The 19,728-nt window shown below is 38.8% G+C and overlaps 1 protein-coding gene across 2 annotated transcripts in view; it reads left to right on the top strand.

Annotated features, from left to right (window-relative positions):
* Window positions 1-19,728, top strand: part of slc39a11 (solute carrier family 39, member 11) — a 173,103-nt gene that overhangs the window by 23,617 nt on the left and 129,758 nt on the right. For both annotated transcript variants that reach the window (XM_084938301.1, XM_084938300.1), the window contains exon 4: window positions 13,772-13,930. In XM_084938301.1, coding sequence (XP_084794427.1) covers window positions 13,772-13,930 — 159 coding nt within the window. The remainder of the gene's footprint in view (window positions 1-13,771; window positions 13,931-19,728) is intronic.

The raw sequence follows: 19,728 nt of genomic DNA, 5'->3' as shown, positions 1-19,728 counted from the left end.
TGTTATAAAATTGTGTAACAGGCTTATTTGGTTCATCCAGTTATTTGCACATGGCCTGGATCAAAACCGTTAAACTACGAATATACAAATCATAGAAGTCCTTGGGGTGAAACAGAAAGGTAACACCACAATTTTCATGTTTTGATTTCCTTGGAATAATAGCCTGAAACTGATGACTTTCTCTGCCTCTAACGCTTCTCTCTTTGTGCATCTCATTACAAAATGCAGCACATTTTACATCCTAGTGATATCTATTTCCCTTCTCTCCTCACATATTTTGCACTTCTGAGAAGGAACACCCTAAAATACAGGGTGGGCCATTTAAATGGATACACCGTAATAAAATGGGAATAGTTGGTGATATTAAAGTCCTGTTTGTGGCACATTAGTATATGTGAGGGGGCAAACTCCTCAAGATGGGTGGTGACCATGGTGGCCATTTAGAAGTCGGCCATCTTGGATACAACGTTTGTTTTTTCAATAGGAAGAGGGCCATGTGACACATCAAACTTATTGGTAATGTCACAAGAAAAACAATGGTGTGCTTGGTTTCAACGTAACTTTATTCTTTCATGAGTTATTTACAAGTTTCTCTTTGTTCACAGCCATTGACATGTCGAAGAGGTTAACACGTGAGGAGCGGATCGAAATTGTGTTGATATCTGGTGAACGCAGTAACTGGGTCATTGCAGCAGATTTCAATGCAAGACACCCTACAAGACCACCCATCTCCCATGCTACAGTTAGCAAACTGCTTGCTAAGTTTCGTGAAACTGGTTCAGTGTTGGATTTGCCAAAATGTGGACGCAAGAAAACTGTCACTAATGAAGAAACATCAGTGGCTGTCCTAGCTTCATTCAGCAAGAGCCCACAGCGTAGCACTCGCCGCATGTCACTGGAGAGTGGCATTAGTTGAACATCCCTTCGGCGGATATTAGCTACTCACGAATGGCACCCTTACAAACTCCAGCTACTGCAGCATCTCAACGAGGATGACCCAGATCGGCGCACAGAATTTGCAGAATGGGCAAAACAAAAATTGGAACAGGACCCTCAGTTCACGCAGAAGATTTTGTTCAGTGATGAGGCAAACTTTTATGTGAATGGTGAAGTTAACAAACAAAACCACCGCTATTGGTCTGATACTAACCCACATTGGATGGATCCCTCCAAGACTGTTGGAACAACAAAAGTGATGGTTTGGTGTGGTATATGGGGTACAACGATAGTGGGTCCATTCTTCATCAATGGAAACCTCAAGGCCACTTGATATTTGAAATTGCTACATGATGATGTGTTTCCCTCTTTATGCACTGAAGCTGGCACGTTCCCTGAGTTTTTCCAGCAAGATGGCGCACCACCACATTATGAGTGCCAGGTCCGAGCATTCCTAGATGAACAGTTTCTTGGAAATTGGATTGGTCGTCGTGGGCCAGTTGAATGGCCCCCAAGGTCTCCCGATCTGACCCCCTTAGACTTTTATCTTTGGGGTCATCTGAAGGCAATTGTCTATGGTGTGAAGATACGAGATGTGACGCACCTGAAACTACGGATACTTGATGCCTGTGCTGGCATTTCTCCTGCGGTGTTGCTATCAGTGTGTGAAGAGTGGGAGAAGAGGGTTGCATTGACAATCCAACACAATGGGCAGCACATTGAACACATTTTATAAGTGGTCAGAAACTTGTAAATAACTCATGAAAGAATAAAGTTACGTTGAAACCAAGCACACCATTGTTTTTCTTGTGACATTACCAATAAGTTTGATGTGTCACATGGCCCTTTTCCTATTGAAAAAACAAAAGTTGTATCCAAGATGGCCGACTTCTAAATGGCCACCATGGTCACCACCCATCTTGAGGAGTTTTCCCCCTCACATATACTAATGTGCCACAAACAGGACTTTAATATCACCAACCATTCCCATTTTATTACGGTGTATCCATATAAATGGCCCACCCTGTACACCCTCTAATCTCTCCATGTAGCCCTGTGCATGGCCTCTCCTGCGTTCATAAAACAAAGCACCACAGTAGGAAGGGGAGCAAGGTTAAATGCTCATTTGATCAGTGGAGCAACTGGATGCTGATCTCAAGGGATGCACATGCACACACATTAATTCCTATAAATGCAGACCTGTTAAAGGCATTACACTAAATCAAGTAAGACTTTGAATTCTCTTTCATCTGTCAAATTGATACAGCTTATTTTTTCAAAAATGGGATCACCATTTCTCCATAGTGCAACTCATTTGATTGCAGACGAACCTTTTGAACTAATCAATACAGCACTGATTGTCTGTAGAAAGCACTCAGAGTGAATTGATTATATGGTGACATTGGGATTGACTTCTGCAGAATATGCATGGAAGTGTTTTTTAGCCATGCGCATGGTGAGGCTTAAAAGGAAGGCTAATGCTGGCCAATCAGTTGGTCAATCAGTTTGTTCCAGAGAGCGGAGTGAAATGTCTCTGATAATTTCTACTGACTTCCCTGACGTTTTCGTTTTGCTTTTAATGTCTCCAAAAGGGTTTGACAGTTTCTGATAAATTTGGCACAGGAGTTGATTCCTAGAGGAAAAATCCTTTTGACTTTGGTGATCCCTTGACTTTTTCATCTAGCCCTACAAACATGCCAAACATTTACATATCCTTTTAAATATCAGATGGACTGCTATGAAAACTAGGCTGCGTCAAAGTATAGCCTCAAAAAACAGCAAGCGTGGCTCAGTGCCCGTCAGTGCTGTTATCTTCTCTTTCATCTTCTTATTTTATTCCTCACTGACCTGGATTTCAATGCAACATTTAAATGTTTCATGTTTAGAACGTTTTATAACAGCTTTCCTGCTACTCCATGAAAACAGGAAAAAGGGGACCCATTGAATGCCTCTCAAGCTATACTATGAAATAGTAGAGTGAAATTGCCCCATTAATATCCTCTCATTTGTTTGTGGTAGTTTCATATGATTAAGCCTAAATTACACTGCAGTGGTTATTGCATCTGCCCAGATTCTTTTTTTCAAAACATACCAAACAAACAGAACGAGGGGAAAAAATAATTCACAAACCACAGTGGTGCTATATACTCTGAAGCCTGTTAGGGTAATGATTATTTCTTACTGCTGAAAGTGTAACATGCATTCATCCAGCCATCTATTTTCTTTCACTTATCACCTATCCAATTCAGGGTCATGGGGGTGCTGTCATAGGATGAGGCTAGGATATATACCCTGGACAGGTCATCAGTCTGTTACAGGGCTAACACATAGAGACAGACAACGACTTATGCTCACATTCACACCTTCGGGATTTAGAATCACCAATTATCAGGCCATGTCCACACTAATATCTTTTCGTTTGAAAATGCATCTTTTTCTCTCCGTTTTGGCTTTCCGTCAACACTGAGACGGCGTTTTTGGTCAAGGAAAACGGAGCTTTTTAAAAACGCCGTTTTCGCATCACAGTGTGGACTGTGAACCCGGAGACGATGATGCATATTAGTCATATTGTGCAGTCATGTGACCAATTAAACTAGGATTACAGAGGGCTTTATACAGCAGTTGTTTTGTTTGCTCTCAATTTTGACAGCCCTATTAAAGATTAATATCAGTTTGTACATGCTCCAGATAGCTTTTCTTCACATTCTTTAATTCTCACTCGCTTTTGCAACTCCGTACTTTTGTGTTGCACGAAGCAACAACTCCACCTCATTGTCAGTCCATTTCAAGACGGTCCTTTTCCTCGACATTTCACCCCGACGTTTCCGGAAAGTAAATAAACAGCAGACAGAAATCACGCAGGTCGAATTGTCTTACGTTTCACGCGTGCGCAACACAGGAACGTAAGCGTTTTCTGTCGTTTCAGTGTGGATGAACAACTGTTCAGAAATGATTGAAAATGATAGTGTGGATGCAGAGGGCCCAGGGCCTTCTTATTGTGAGGTGACACCACCGTGCTGCCCATAACAGTGTACGGTTTATAGGATAATGCTAACGCGATCAGAACTTGTGTTTACAAGATTGTATTTGTAATATCTAATTAAGAATGCAATATTATTTGTCTCTCACTTTAAGACAAAGATGCAGTCTAATATAATGATGCAAATGGTTGAATGCTGTTCTAACGTGCCAGAACTAAAACCCCTTTCACTAGAGTATCATTCAGCCAGGTTTGGCATTTAACATTTTATGCCTTTTACCCACATCTCTGAAAATCTCTCGACACATCGGTGGCTCCCCCTGCCCCACTTACTAAGATGAACAAAATACTTTGGAAGGTTGTGAGTCAAGAAGATTGTAAAAATGACTCGCTGCTGTAATGGTTCAGATTTGTGAGTGATGCAATGACTGATGGTCAGCCTAGGGCTGATTTTTTTTGTCAGAGATTTGTTTCATAGCAATGAGTTTCCAGCAGGATCTCATGGACAGCAGCCACAGTGCCTAATTGCAGTTCATGGTGGATGATCAGGCATGAGTTTGACATTTTATGCTTTATACAATTCCAGTTCAAACACGCACGATTTCATAAAATTGGATGAATAGTTTAGGGAGATTGGTCTCCTGAAAATGAGCATCTACCTCTTTTTTTCTGGGATTTTTGCCAGTATTAAGGTGTTGAAGTGGATTTTAACTCATTTGGTCTGTGACCTCGTAACAAATCAGGAAAACTAGAGGCAGCCAACATTGTTTTTAAATATCATTTCCAGTTTCAGTGACCCAAAATTAACCAAATCTAGCTTAATTTGTGTCAGAAGCATTTTAGAAAAGCACATTCCTTTGGCTAAACCAGTACGGTTGAATGTTCCCATGATGACTGAGGGAGACCTAAAAATAAGAAGCTGAGGACTCTTGAGGACAGTGCATTTAATGATGGTTGAAGTGCAGTATGAGGAAGATAAGGTGAGAGATGATGGCAAATCAACAGTTAGGCGTGGGTACCAAGGAACAAGGTCTATTATAGTTTGAAGAGAGAAAATGAAGTGGGACAAAGTGGATGGCTTTGAACATTAATAGCTGTTGGATAGACGAAAGCAGGATGGATGTGGGATGGGTGGATTTTGTCTTGAAAGCGAGTACAGGCTATTAGAATGGAATGATGACATTGGGAACATACACATAATGAGAGGAAAATCTAAGGAGAACACCCTTGAGGCTCAATTTACTATATTATGTCATATTATATTATGTGTTCTATGCCTGTCTCCATGATAATAATCAGATCTGTTTGCCACTGGTTTTGGTTAAATGAGCCTCTAAACCATAGGTGTCAAACTCTGGCCCGCAGCCCAATTACATTTGGCCAGCAAAGCCATATCAAATTACTATTAGAGCTGGCCTACTGGTATTATACAGCTAATATATATATCGTTTAGTATTAAGCTTTGCTTGTTCCATATTCAGTTTTTCAGCAAAACTTGTTTGAGTCCATAAGAAAAGATTCATTCTTATATCTAGATCTTCAATAAATATTAATGTTAGCCCGCGACTTTGTTCTAGTTTTGAATTTTGGCCCACTGTGTATTTGAGTTTGACACCCCTGCTCTAAACCTTACTGGCCAAAACAATTTTTTTATTTTAGAAACTGGGATTCAGAAGAATACGTCACTGGATTCATGTTTTGCCAGATTGTGGGATGACAAGTGGAAAGTACTTACTTTGATGATGTGAATGAGCTCCATTTCCAGTTTCCATTGCACTTTTCAGTTTCACTACTGCTTGGAGATTATTCCATAAATTTTCCATGCAGACTATGGTCGATTTTTGAAATCTGCTAGTAACCAAAGCAACTGCATGGAAGTTTTCTGAGCAGGATATAGCTCTTTCCAGAGGTATACAGTGTATACAGTGCGACTGCTAGCAACCTCGAGAAACCACTGGCCAACCAGTCAAGGAATACACATTTTTCCCAAGCAAACTGAGCTATCAGCATCAACCTCAAGTAACCAGTCACCAAAAATGTGTAGGGGAATACACCTTTTTTTTTCCAAGTGGCAGGTGGTTGTCATATTAACCAAGTGGTCTCTAGGTATGTGTGACTAGAGGCTTAGATAGACTTACCAATAACGTTACATTTTTTCAGTCCATGCTACAGAGCGACTCTCACAGTACTTGTCAGGACATTGTATCCCAAATCATTCTGATATTCATTGTTACTTTCTAAAATTTATGTTCACTGTGAACATGACTCAGCCCATCTCAGCAGGGTAAACTGTAATCACTGATTGCAGAATTGATTATGGTGCGTCCACATAATTGCTTTCATATTATAAAGAGAGTGAAGGCCCTTTTGTGTCTATAAAATAGACCTTAATGATGAGAGTACACATTAAGCTACTTTGTGTTGTCTCCTTTTTTGTTTGTCATTGGTTAAATGGAAGAAAAGTTATTAATGCTCTCTTTTGCAAGGTATTATAGCCCTTCAAGATTCGGGCAAATCAACATTCATTCTGGTGCTGTATAAAGCATTTATTCTTTCCACCTATTTTTTCTTCCATTCAGTGTATATTAAAGTTCAACCTGCAATATAAATATAGACAGAAATTAGTAGGATATATCTTACACTACAGCCTGTATACTAATTGTATTCCAGACAGTAAATATTTTAACACTTTAAAAAAGATTCACTCTTATGACAACTAAGACTTCAGGATAAACATTAACCTAAGATCAAAGCTTTTTAAATTCTCTTTTTCACGGATGCCTGGACATTGTGCTTCGTTGCTTCTATGCATGGAAGAATGGCTACATTGATCATTTTACTGGATTTACAATCATTTGCACTGCTGTTATTTCTTAATGGTTCCATGCTCAGTTCAAAAGTCTCCATCTGTTATGGTATGGGAGGGCATTACTGCTTATAGATTTGGCAGCTTACACATCTGGAAAGTCACCAACAATAATGAAAGGTATGTATAAGTTTTATAGCAAAATAAGCTGCCATCCAGACATCCTTTTCAGGGAAGACCTTGCATATTTCAACAAGACAGGGTCAAACACCATACCACTGCTAATTAAAAGAGTTTGGGCAAGATTCTGACCTCCTCGCAGTGTGAATGTATGTGAATATTAGATAGAAAGTACTTATGCATAGAAAAAAGTGTTTGCATGAATTTGTGTGACTGGGGAATGAGGCATGTTGTATAAAGAAATTTGAGTGGTTAAGCAGAATATAAAAGACCTATATAAGAATCAGTCCATTTACCAAACAAACATCAAAAAATGAAAAACATAACAAGGAGAACTGAGGCCTGTTGAGTAGCAGAATCCTATCAGACAAGAATAGGAAACATTGTTCTCCTGAAAGTCCAGCAACTGGTCTCCACAGTTCCCAGAGATTTCTAGACTGTTGTTAAAAGAAAGGCGGATGCTACACTTTTTTTAGATGTGTTGCTGCCATCAAATTCAAAATGATCTTTTTCTTTAAATGGTACATTTTTTTCAGTTTAAACATTTGATATGCTTTTTTGACATATTGTCCCAGCCTTTTCCAAATTGCACCTGGAGATGAAGACATTAGGGTCCAGAACAAGCAGACTAGGAGTCACCAAAACCATTATGAAACATTCTCTGGAGACCATGAATGTCAGTCCAAATACTTCTGGAAAGTGATGTGTGTTACATAGATGTGTTGTGTAACATTATTAAGGCCTGAGGGAGTGAAGGTGAAAGTGGGCTTAACATACAGTTCACTCAGTTTCTTTAAAACAAGGTAAGAAGAGAAACCAAGAGAAAGTAAAAATAACATCATCTTGATTTTTAAGTAATAGTAAATGGACTGGTTCTTACATAGCACTTTTCCACGCTGTCTGAGGATTTGAAGCTCTGTATACAACTTACCCATTCAGACTCATTCATACATGCACTTTTTTCCAGCCAACCTTCCGATTAGTAGATAACTTATAACTTGCTCTACCTCCTGAGCTACGGCCAGAGCGTTGTAGTCTTTTCACAATTCTCCCTTGAACAAAGTGGTCTTGAGCAATAGTTCTCCAGGCTTTCTTAAGGTCCTTTTTCTTTGTACATTGGCTGCCATTTTCAGAGGATTGTTTCTTTTTGTTTGTTTGTTAAGCCACTTAACTCTGACCTATGAGTCATGAGTCATAAAAAGGCACCAAACTCAAGGATGAACCAGTGTTACACAGAACTGGAAACTTAGCAAAGAAAAAACACAGAGTTTGTTTCCATTTATTTAGCAGAATCTACATAAAAATGTCAAAGATAAAACAGTTTGACAAGCATAACACATTGTTTTTGCTCCAACAAGATGACTCCAAGAAGTGCTGAAATCTGAAAGTAGCATCAATGGAAGAGTAGCTGTTAAGAAGGGACTGAAACCAGGAAAGAAGGCTGAGGTATGCAAAAATGCACAAGAGCATTTTTGGCATAAAAAGAAACAGTGTACCTGGATAGAAAAAGGTACAATAGAACATTATCAGGCATTGATTGGTCACCCCAGAGCACGAACCTCAACATTATTTAAGCAGTGTGGGATCATCTTGACTGAGTAGACATTCAAAGGCTGCTAACACCCCAAGAAGAGGTTTGAAACGACCTTCAGTAAGCCCGGAGAGCTATTCCTTAAGACTACTTAAAAAAATGTTGAAAAATATTTTTCCAGTGTGTAAGAATTGTACAAATCTTGTTTTACCTTGTGTACACAATTTACTTTGTCCCTTTCTGGCATATTTGTCACACTTTCAGATCATCAAATAGATTTTAATATTAGAGAAAGATAACCCGAGTACATACAAAAAGCCATTTTTAAATGATGATTTAAAATGCTATCTGAACTTGTGAAAAATTATTGTCTCTCTTTATTAGCTCATGAATTAACTAAGTACAGTTTAAAAAAATCACGATTTCACAATCAGTGTGTTCTTTTTAAGTGGCTATGTTGAGAAGCTCGTGAAGTGATTTTTAATATGACAATCAAAGAAAATTCATGTTTTTAGAGCATCAGTTAGATACATTACAGCAAACTCAGTTAATGAGTACATTGATTATCATCTTTGTTAATTATTTTACCACTTCCATTAATCAGTACTATTTGTTTGAGAAGTAGAACTTATAAATGTAGCTTGAAATAAAACTCGGTATAAACAGAGTAAAAACTTTCATGTCTCTGTGCTAAAAATGAAGCTATAACCATTTTCCACTTAGCTCATCACACAAAAGAATGTAAGGATATGACAAATAGTCTAAATGTGAAAAAATAAATGAATGCGAGTTAAATGGATAAATGTGAATTTATAAATGTATGTGTGTGTTTTTAATTCAAGTTATTTGCCACTAAGGTGTAGCTGACTGTAGTTTGTACTTTAACTGTGGAAATAATTTATAATAGTTATTCTCTTCATAACACCAGTCATCTTATGCACAAGTTTGTAAATAGGTTGATTGTACATGTCCGTAGTTTGATTTCTTGCCTTTTTCTTCATTTTGTCAAAACTATTCTCAAGTCACTTCAACCTATTTAATATATTATATAGTGGTTGTTAGAGCCCAAACACAATAGGATTTTTAACACTGATGCTGATATCAGCTGATAGTTCTTTCTTTCAGAACTTTATATGAAGTATAAAGATAGTCCCCTAACGTTTGTTATGAGTACTTAGTTTTTACTTACGCTGTCCAACTCAGATCAGCTAGTTGTGTTTTTGTGTGTTTCAAACACATGTTCTGGAAATTTGTAGAGGGCCTTCTGGTGGACAAACTACACAACATCAACATGGTTGAAGAGTTCTTCCATGTTTTCTTTACTTTTTACATTTTAATTTTTCGCCCATTATAAATGCAGATACTAATACATTTCCAAACAGCTAATATTGGACTACTGGTTAGGCTTCAGTTGATGTAAGATAAATAGTGGTGAACAGAGTTTGAAATGTAATTGGTTGACCGTGCTTGAATTCCCATTCACATAACAAATGCAAAGATTGTGCACCTGAGGCTTGATATCTGTGTGCAGCAAAAGCGTTTCTACTCACTGCACTTTGACTTTGGATTGCTGCTGTAACATTTAGAAAGCTCACTGGGCTTAATTTAATTGGCACAAAACTATATAATGTTCTCCAGATTGCAAAATTGCATTCTTTTTACTCGGGGAATGGAAATTGAATGTGATGAGACCTGGTGTTGAAGATGAAAAAAGAAAAATGTCTGGTGTGATTATGGCTTATGCTGCTGGTGCAACTAGGCGTGAGGTCAAGTTGTCAAAATGAGCCAAGCCCCTAAGAAGTTTCCAAGTTAACAGAGGAGCAAACAAAAAGGTCCTACTTTTTGAGAGTTATCACTAGAACCAGTTGCTTGTGCTTAGCCACCAGATTGCTTAAAACTACCAGTTATAATTGGAAAGCAATTGAAGTGGAACAGCAGAGAAAGGGAGCTTCTTTTGTAATTAGCAATCAGGCTGCTCCTGGTATAATTATACACATTTAAAACCAGTGCCCCCATTAAGTTCAGTGCCGTGGCCCCTGTAATCAGTTTCACTGGCAAAACCCTTCTTCTCATTAAGTTTTTCCAGTTAGAAGAAGAGGAAAAAACTTCAGTCATACATGTGAGTGTATCAAATTGGTCATTCTTCTTCAACCAAGAAGTCAGCCAATCATTTGCATTTTATAGGGTAATTAAAAGAAAATTCTAACATTACATTAAAAAGTTGCTGAAATGTTGCTGCCTTTTAACATTTTGAGGTCTAAGTCATCACTGGTGTTAAATCCTGATTCTAACCCTTCCCTTAGGGCTGGGATTAGTATGAGGTCTTTGATAAACATCATCAGGATCCAACATGGCTAAAAACATGGTGTGAGTTTGGAAATGATCAGTTAGATCATGTAAAGAAGGCCTGATTGCATTAATGAATGCTGTAGATCTGCTCTTCTTCTTTTTTTTAGGGTTTCTTTGGCTGTTTATGTAATGATTGTATTGTACTGTATTACCACTGAAATAACTTTAATTTCATTAAATGCCATATTGTTCAACTGGATTTTTAGTTTGGTTCAATTTCTCACTAGGTTTCTTTCTGGCTTCTCTTTAAACCGTAGACATAATTTTTTACTGTCATGGGCACAAAGAAATGCAATTTATATTCTTTTAAATTGAGCTTTCTTTTTATATCCTCATAACTTTGTTCCCTCTTCATGGTTATTCCATTGTGCTGCTGACTGGGGATTCGGTTTGAAAGCCGCTGCACTCAGAATAAACGGCATTTCTGTCATGAAAGCTTTAAAAGTAAGTGCAGATAGTTTTTGACTGCCAATCTGAAAGTGGCAAGAAATCACATTTAGGCAAATGGATAAAATGTGTTTGAGTGTGTCAGACAGGTTATAGTGTAGATGGAAAATAGAATGGGATCTTTTTGATGAGTAAGAAATGATCATTTGTCACTTTCAGTCACTTGATTGCTGCAAAGCTCGGATAGTTCAACACAAATAAGACAAAACCTTTTATCTCCCAGGATTCTAGTCAACTTTGGCATTGTTATACAAACCTGACAATGCTTGATAAGCACCTCTACATAACTTCAACAGGGGTCTCCAAGACAAGTGCTTCGGCAACTTTTCAGTGATGCACAATAGAAGCTGAATATGTGTTGTGTACGCACACATTAAGCTTGAAAAGATGCACCGCTGTGTGCTGCTCTCTCTGTCTGGACTTTGACGGCTTATATAAACAGACTGTGATCTGGAGTGAACAATGCGTTCAGGGTGAATTACCTAAGAAGGTACTGAATACTGGACAATTACACACAGTGACAATGGCAGCACACATATCCACACATGCACCAATAAAACTTGGGGAACTTCAAAAGAATTCAATTGCAGTTTTAAGTGCTGTTAACAGTGATGTTCACTGGTTAATTATTATGCACCATTTGTTACTGAAGATCTTCAGACTGGAGTGTTGTGTCTTGATGTTATGAATGATCAGAGAAATGCTTCAAATAGGCAATTCAGGTGACCCGAAAGAATTTGAAAAGATCAGTGTCACTGCCAACAGAGTTTCATCTGCCATACTGCGACAAAAAAGAAGCAATAAAATGAAACCAACTAAAAAATCTCCATAAGATAAATCTGATATTAATAAATGATAGCCTCTATAGGTCACACTGTTTTGGATTTTATAAAACAGCTCTTGGGATTGAAGATTTTTAATGGAAAGATCTTGATTGATAGTTTTGTTTTATAACTTTCTTTCTGCCAAGTTTAAATTTATGTCTTGATTGGCTTACACGGACAGCTTTACAGTACTGTGCAAAAGTCTTGTCATCCATTATTTCTTTAAAATGGAAAATTGGTGCATTGATTTATTAAAAACATACAAACATGATACAGGTTGTGGGAAACGAGCATTTGTACAATTCTGGTGAGTTGAAAGTCAATATTTGGCATCATCATCTTTATTTAGCATAGCCTGAACTGTCTTGGGCAAGCTTTCTTTTAATTTCTTTACACAGTATTCAGGAATAGCTCTCCAGACTTCTTGAAGGATGTTGGCTGCCTTTTGTGCCATTCTCTGTCAAGATGATCTTACACTGCTTCAATAATGCTGAGGTTGTGGCTCTGGGGGCATCGCTCTATGACTGAAAGTGTTCCATTATGTGTGTTTTTCTAAAAAAAATGTTATCTAGGTATGGTTTTATCAGTTGGTGTATTGGCGTTGTATGAGTGATGAAAATCTGAGAGTACTCTTCTGTGTTGATATGCCGATCAATTTTAACACTGTCTGAAATGCAGCTCCAAACTCTGATAGAACTTCACTGTGTTTTACAGATAGCTGTAGACACTCACTGTTGTACCCATTACATATTGACAATGATTTGAACCAAAAATGTCAAATTTAGAGTCATCACTCCATAACACCTGTTGCCACCGATTTTTCACCCCAGTCTTCATGTTTGGCATACCTCAGTCTTTTCTCCCCATTTCTCTTCCTTAAGAATGCTTCTTGGAAGTCACCCTTCCACTCACAGCATTTCCGATAAGGCTTCAGTGAACAGTAGATGGATCAACTGCGTTTTCTTTTGGACATTTGTTGCTTAAATATGCAGAGTTTTTGATAAGTAGTTCTTTTTGCCTGTCAACCTATGTTTAACATATTGTAACAATTTAACAGTTGGTTATTTGCTAAATCGTCAGTTACAAATATACACAACACTAGTTCATCCCTTGAGTTGAGTGCAAGGATTTACTGTTGCAAGGACTGGACTGAAAATGAGTGAAAAAGCAGCCAAAATCCAAAGAACTTTGAAAGTGCTTCTGAACACCTGAAGAACTATCACTTAAGACCACTAAAAAAAAAGCTACAATAACGTTTGGCTCCTGTGAAAAACCTTAAGAAAAAAGTCCAGACCTCAACATTATTGAAGCAGTGTAGGATCATCTTGACAGAGAATGGGACCAAAGACAGTCAGCATCCAACAGAGCTTTGAAAGTCCTTCAAGAAGCCTGGAGAACTATTCCTGAAGACTACTTCAGGAAATGACAAGAAAACTGTTCAGGCTGTGTTGAAGGATTGAATTGCCCTATATAATTTATTTCCATGGATTTCCATGTAGTATATGTTTATCATTTCATCATTTCATCATAACAAAATATAAAGAATTGAGGGGTGATTCATGACTTTACAGCACTATAGGGCATCCTCCATCCTTTTCCTTTTCCCTCTAACCTGACAGCATTTTTGGACTGAAAGAAAAAGTACACAAAAATCCAAGCTTCATATTCTTCTTCTTTTTTTAAATTTCCCCTTTGCCCTCTTTTTCTGTGTATTTCAGGTAATGCTGGCTGCTTCCTATTGGTCACTGCTGGCACCAGCCATCGACATGGCGGAGGATTCTGGGAAGTACGGCTCGTTTGCTTTCGTGCCTGTGGCTGTAGGATTTACACTGGGGGCCGCGTTTGTTTACTTCGCTGACCTTGCCATGCCCTTCCTGGTAGGAACTCTGACACATACAGTATTCTATGTTTCCTGGAGAGCACAAAAGATAGTCTTGTGGTGATGTGAATGTAGCAGGGGCTGATCAATTCTTAATGTCTGCTTATATGTATTCACGGTCACTTTTCAAAGACTTATCACCACGCACGGGAGCAAGCTATTGATAATTCCTGAGGGAAAGAAGAAGAAATGGAGGACATACTGTGGTGTGAATGTGAAGAATTGAGTTCCATGCAGAAATAAACAGAATTACCCACTTAACCTACATAGGGCATATCTGAATTTGAAACCTTGAGGACTAGGTCAGTGAGGTTAATACAGATGAAATTTCTATAAGGGGCATAGAGTAGCATTGCAGTTTTCTTATAATTAAAGTATTAAAATTTAGTACATGCATACAGATATTCTATGATACAATAGCAGAGAACAGAGCTTTCTACTCACGAAAGAGTTGAATCTTGGCAAAGATTTGCCACCCATCTTCCTTTGAGAGGTCTGCAGAAATGCCTAATGTTACCTGAGGCAACACATAGTTGTTAAAAGGACCACGATTGTGTTTTGTTCCACTTTGCCTGCACTGGTCTTTTGTGTGGTTTAGATAATAGCATAATTGCTGCTGAGAGCAACTGCTGGTTGAAGAATAGAAAACATGACAGAGAAAATGAGTTTGGGCCAAAGCTAGTAGAATGCATCTCGGAGGATTAATCAATATAAAGTTCTTTGTTGCCTGCTTGGGAACTTTTGTAGATGATAGCTTTTGAAATACTTCACTGTTTGCATATTGATACACTTCTTTTTGCCAAAGGCCAGCACACCTGTAAGCCTGATAGACCCAAGAAAAGAGCTTGTGTAACGTAACCATGAAAAACAAATCAAAGCAATATCATGGAACTGTGGTTCCATAAATGGAGACATTACCCTGACATTTATTACAGTTTCTTTCAGACTATGTTATTTGCATGCTTTTTTCCATAGCAAATCAAATTATAAGCTTATTTTTTCTCCTTTTTTTCCTACTTCTTTCAATGGTATATAAATGACTGACACCTCAGTCAAAACAAACTTTAAGCTAACTTTTTAGCTAACTTTTAGGCTTAATAAAACTCTAAATGGGTAAATATAGAAATGGGTGATTTTAAAATGGGAGCTTAAATGGCATCAAGTTGCCATTAAAGGAATTGGATTTTTTGGAGCTTTCAATACTGGGAGTGCACTGAGCATAGATAGAGGAGGTAGATAAAGAAGAGATGCACACCAATCAGCCACAACATTAAACCACTGACCTATGAAGTGAATGATATTGATCATCTCGTTAAAAGCCAGTGTTCTGCTTGACAGCTTCGGGTTCTGGCATTCAAGTGATTATCGCTTTGACATGTACAGCCCACCTAAACATTGGCAGAGCAAGCACTATCCCGCATTGGATCGACTCTCCCAGATGGCAGTGGCCCCACCCGCGGCAGATCCCATCATGCTTAAAACTGCTGGAGAACAACTCGAGAAACATGGCAAAGGTGTTGACCCAGTGTCAGCAAGACATTTGGAAACAGACTTGATCCACTTGGCTATTGTCTTTATGCTTTAGTCTTCTTTTAGTCTTCGTCCCAAGAAGAATAGATTCACAGAATAAGTTAGATTCACACGAGTGTGATGTTTAGGACAGGAAAAGGTGTTCAAATAACTTCAGTCCAACAGATTTATAATGATGGAAAGGTTAATTCTGTAGCTGGTTTGTCATTTATTACTTTGTCAACTCAGCCTGTTTCTCATCTTTCTTCAAAAGAAACAGAGAGAATATGAATATGTGTAAAACATTGACAGAGATCTGCAAACCTCCACAAATTACAACAAAGCTGATCTGTACAGTTAACCTTTTATTAACGATCCTTTAACCCTTTCCAAAAACGCCCATGTCTTGTTAATGCAGATTTTTGCAATCTCTAATGATACAAAAAACAGGTCTGAGCCTTCAGACATGCGCCAGCACAGGAATGTGGAGTGACAGTAGTGGAGTGGGGAGATGTGGGATGCAGCCACAACAGTCAGAGCAGCAGAGAACAGCTGTTGCCTTAAGCTCCTGCAGTCACACCAGGACAGAAGCAATCATTTGAATTACATATGAAGGAGTGCATAACGTCGCTGTCATGCACACTCATATAAGATGACACGCACTTGCATAAACACAGCGTACACGCATATCCCCGTGAGGGTGACGAACAGTGAAAGCGAGGGTGATGAAAAGCATGCGTTCAAAGATTTGGTTGTGCGTCTTTGATCAAATGCACATTTGAAAATGTAGAAAACACACAAGGGTTGTATTTTTAGGGTTTGATATTAAGACCATCAGTTAAGTTCAGATTTCATAACCTTCATTCAGTTATCAGCAGAGTTGTGTCATTGTGCAGGATAAAGCTTGACTGTTGTTGCGTGGCGTATTTGAACCTCATAATCCGATATTAAAACCTGGCAACTTGATGTGAGGGAAAGGTAATGAAGTTAGGGGCCGTCTCAATACTAAGAAATCAGGGAAGAGTAATAGGCTGTATATAAATGATAGACATAGCCACTGGGTTGGAAAATGGAAGCCACAGTGGAAGCACCTTAAAAGGCTTCAAACCTTCATTCTGTCAAACAGTGGATTGTATAAACGTCTACTGCAAAACAACCCAAAGCTCTCTTGATCTATGGCATCAGTAAGTTTTCCTGATGGGTTTTTGTTCTTAAGAGATAGCATACCTTGTGAATGAAGGGCCAATACTATTCTTCGCTTTCTAAGGGAGATCCACCCTCCAGTTTATGCAAAACCACTCAGGCTTCACGAGAGGATTGTGGCCAATTGGTGATGTCAGCAATCTTTCAGATACAGCCTGCAGAATAAATGAGGGACATTAGAGAACAGTTTTTCTAATTTTCTTGTTTGTGCAAAAAAAGAAAAAATGCAAATGGTCACAACAGGACAGTAGTATAACAGGGTAGTATAAAAAGGGTTTTTACTTTGAAAATTGAGCAGTTAAATGGCAGATATGACTGGACTTCCTGTTCTCCTCACCTGCTGTGTACAGACTGACACATTGTCCCATTACTGCTACTGCAACTCCTTTTATTTTAGGATCATTTAACGGTGGTGGACGCTCCCATCCTAAATCAAATGAGATAAACGTTTCTCCTCCTGGAGGAAAAAAAATCGTTTCTATAAGACCAGGACAAAAAGCAATCTACTGCTTGGGAGAAGAGAAAAAAAAAGAAACACCTAATGTTATAATTTACTGCCTGTCTTTCACTCCATCACTTCACCTCTTCGCATTTCAGCAGGGGCTAATTGGGCTGCTGACCTTCCTTTCCGTAAGCCACCCATGCAGCAGTTTAATACCTGTACTCCACTGGTAGTCTTAGTAATAGGGCAGGAGATAGCAAGTACAGCAATGGGCAAACAAAAACATTTCTCAGAGCTTCAGCAGGGACATGTTTGTGAAAAGAGTTCAGAGCTGTAAAGACTTTTTAATCTATTGTATTCTCGACACACCATAACACACAGGGTACATTGTAAACTGTAGATAGCTAGCAAAGATAACTCTTTTATGCACTTGGAAACAACATGAAATACATCCCGGTGTTCTCCCAAGAACACTTTCATAATCTGGTCTTATTTCCTGCTGTAAGACTTATGATGCATATATGTGTTCTGAGGTGGGCTCATCAAACTCTTGACAACTTTACAAACTTGCTTGTGGAATTGCAAATTCGAGAGATTTGTTAAAGCTTAAGCTTAATTTAACACTTCCTAATTACCATGTAAGACGACCTGCTGTGTTCGATTTGTGGGCGAGTTTTCTCTACAAACGTGGTCCCTAATTTCACATCATTAAATCCAGGAAATTAGCAGGTGGATACACAGCGTCCCTACCAGTGTTAGTATGAGCGTCAAGGGACCCAAAATAGATAGAAAATGGTTAGTCATAGAACTATAAATACTAAAAAAAATCCTTTTGCTAAAGCAAAGTGCTAGATAATTAGGCGGTGGGCATTCAAAAATCAGACACGGTGAGTGTTATTTCACATTTGAGTGGAATGGAAGACGGTGTTGAACAGCAGCTGTGATGCTGCCTGTTCTTTTTTAACTTCAGTTTTTTTTGTCAAATCTGGTCTATCGGAAAACAGATTAAATAAAAAACCTGAGTGTTGAACCCTTCAGTAAGATCTGGGGGATCAATGAATGCAGTGGTTGAGTGGTTGTTTTGGATTAACTTGTCCTCTTAGATGGTGGGGCACTGACAATAAATGGAAAGTTCTTCAGCGTGATCACCCGTGATCACCGTTTGATGAAACGTCTTGATGCTGATGGGACTTGTGTTTTCCAGAATCCCATTCACAGAGCATGAAGGGTCAACGAGTGGTTTGATGAGTATGAAAATGATGTAACCCATATGCCCTGGCCTCTACAGATTAGATAGTGGACAGTTGACAGCAACTTTCCCTTTCAATAAATGAGGGAATATTTTTTGGAAGAATGTTTTCATTGAATCCTTTTTTAAAACTAGAATTTAAAACTATTGAGATTAATAGTCTCTTTTGTGAGTGTCCTTCACCCAGATGGGAAGCAGTATGTAGTGTCATATTAGATGTCATTGACCCTCATAAGACTGGCAACCTGCCCAGGATGTACCCTGGCTTGTACCCTGTTGTAGCTGAGATAGGCTCCAACCCTACGTAACCCTGATAAGAATAAGTGAAAGAGGATGGACGGATGGAGAAGAAACTGTAGCTGCCAGAGAAAAGAGCATGCAGGTTCAAACCTAGAATAGTGCAAGTGAGCGTTCATGCTGCTTCTTTGCCTTGCTAATTGTGTTTGATAGTCTTAAGTGATGAGGGATTAAGTTGGCAGCATGTGGTGGTCCAGTACCCTAAAACATGTTTTTGAGTCTGTCAAACTGAATATTGTGAACAGTATTGGTGTAAACTGCCCCGCATGCCTGGACTGTTATGTCTTTAGCAAGTAAAGGTTTGGAGTTTCAGTCTGCAAGTGTTTAAAGCAATGTTTTTAGCAGTTTCTAGCAGTTAGCTCGACCGTCTGTCTTGCTGTTCCTGTTGTTCAATCTTACTGTAAAATGGACAGACTGCAGGATCTTTGAATGTCTTGGCAGTCATTTGTCTTCTGTTGATCTCAGCATACATAGAACCACAAGTGGACTTTTATTACATATCCTTTTTGACTTTTGTTTTCTTAGCACGCCACATTTGTCATTTTATTCTTCATGGGCATTTTTATTTCTTATTCTCCAGTCTCGTAGTTTCTCCTCAGCTCCCTGAAGCTCTCCTTCATTTCATTTTATCACATATTCGCACTGCTAGTTCAGCCCCCCTCCAACGACTGGCACCATGGTGACAGTAGTGGAAATGTTGGGCAATAGTAATAGCTTGCAGGAAATCAACTAGGAACCTGTGGGGGGCCATCCGTGTTTGGACAGCTGCTGCTGGCCTGACTTTTACTGGCTCTTCAACAAACACGGAAGCTGAATAAGAAGAACAACTGGGAAAGGGTAAGATGGACACAGAGGGGGGGTTTGGGCTGACAGGGAGAGAACGATGACGGTGATAAGGGATGGGAACAGGGTGACGATGAAACAGAAAAGGAGTGACGTTGGCAGACAGCAGGAAGGACCTGACAGAGCCTTTCAGCTTGGTGATAAAACCAAATGACCAAGACAGCGTGAATCTGTTCCAGTAAGACATTTTTCTTCGCATGCATCTTCGCTTTACACCTCTTCAACTAAAGGAATATGAAGGGCATGAATAATA

Source organism: Perissodus microlepis, chromosome 8 (genome assembly GCF_051167445.1).
Source record: "Perissodus microlepis isolate ML-2025 ecotype Zambia chromosome 8, ASM5116744v1, whole genome shotgun sequence".
Lineage (NCBI taxonomy): Eukaryota > Metazoa > Chordata > Actinopteri > Cichliformes > Cichlidae > Perissodus > Perissodus microlepis.
The sequence above is the reverse complement of the archived record's forward strand: the minus strand, read 5'-3'. Positions and strand labels throughout refer to the sequence as shown.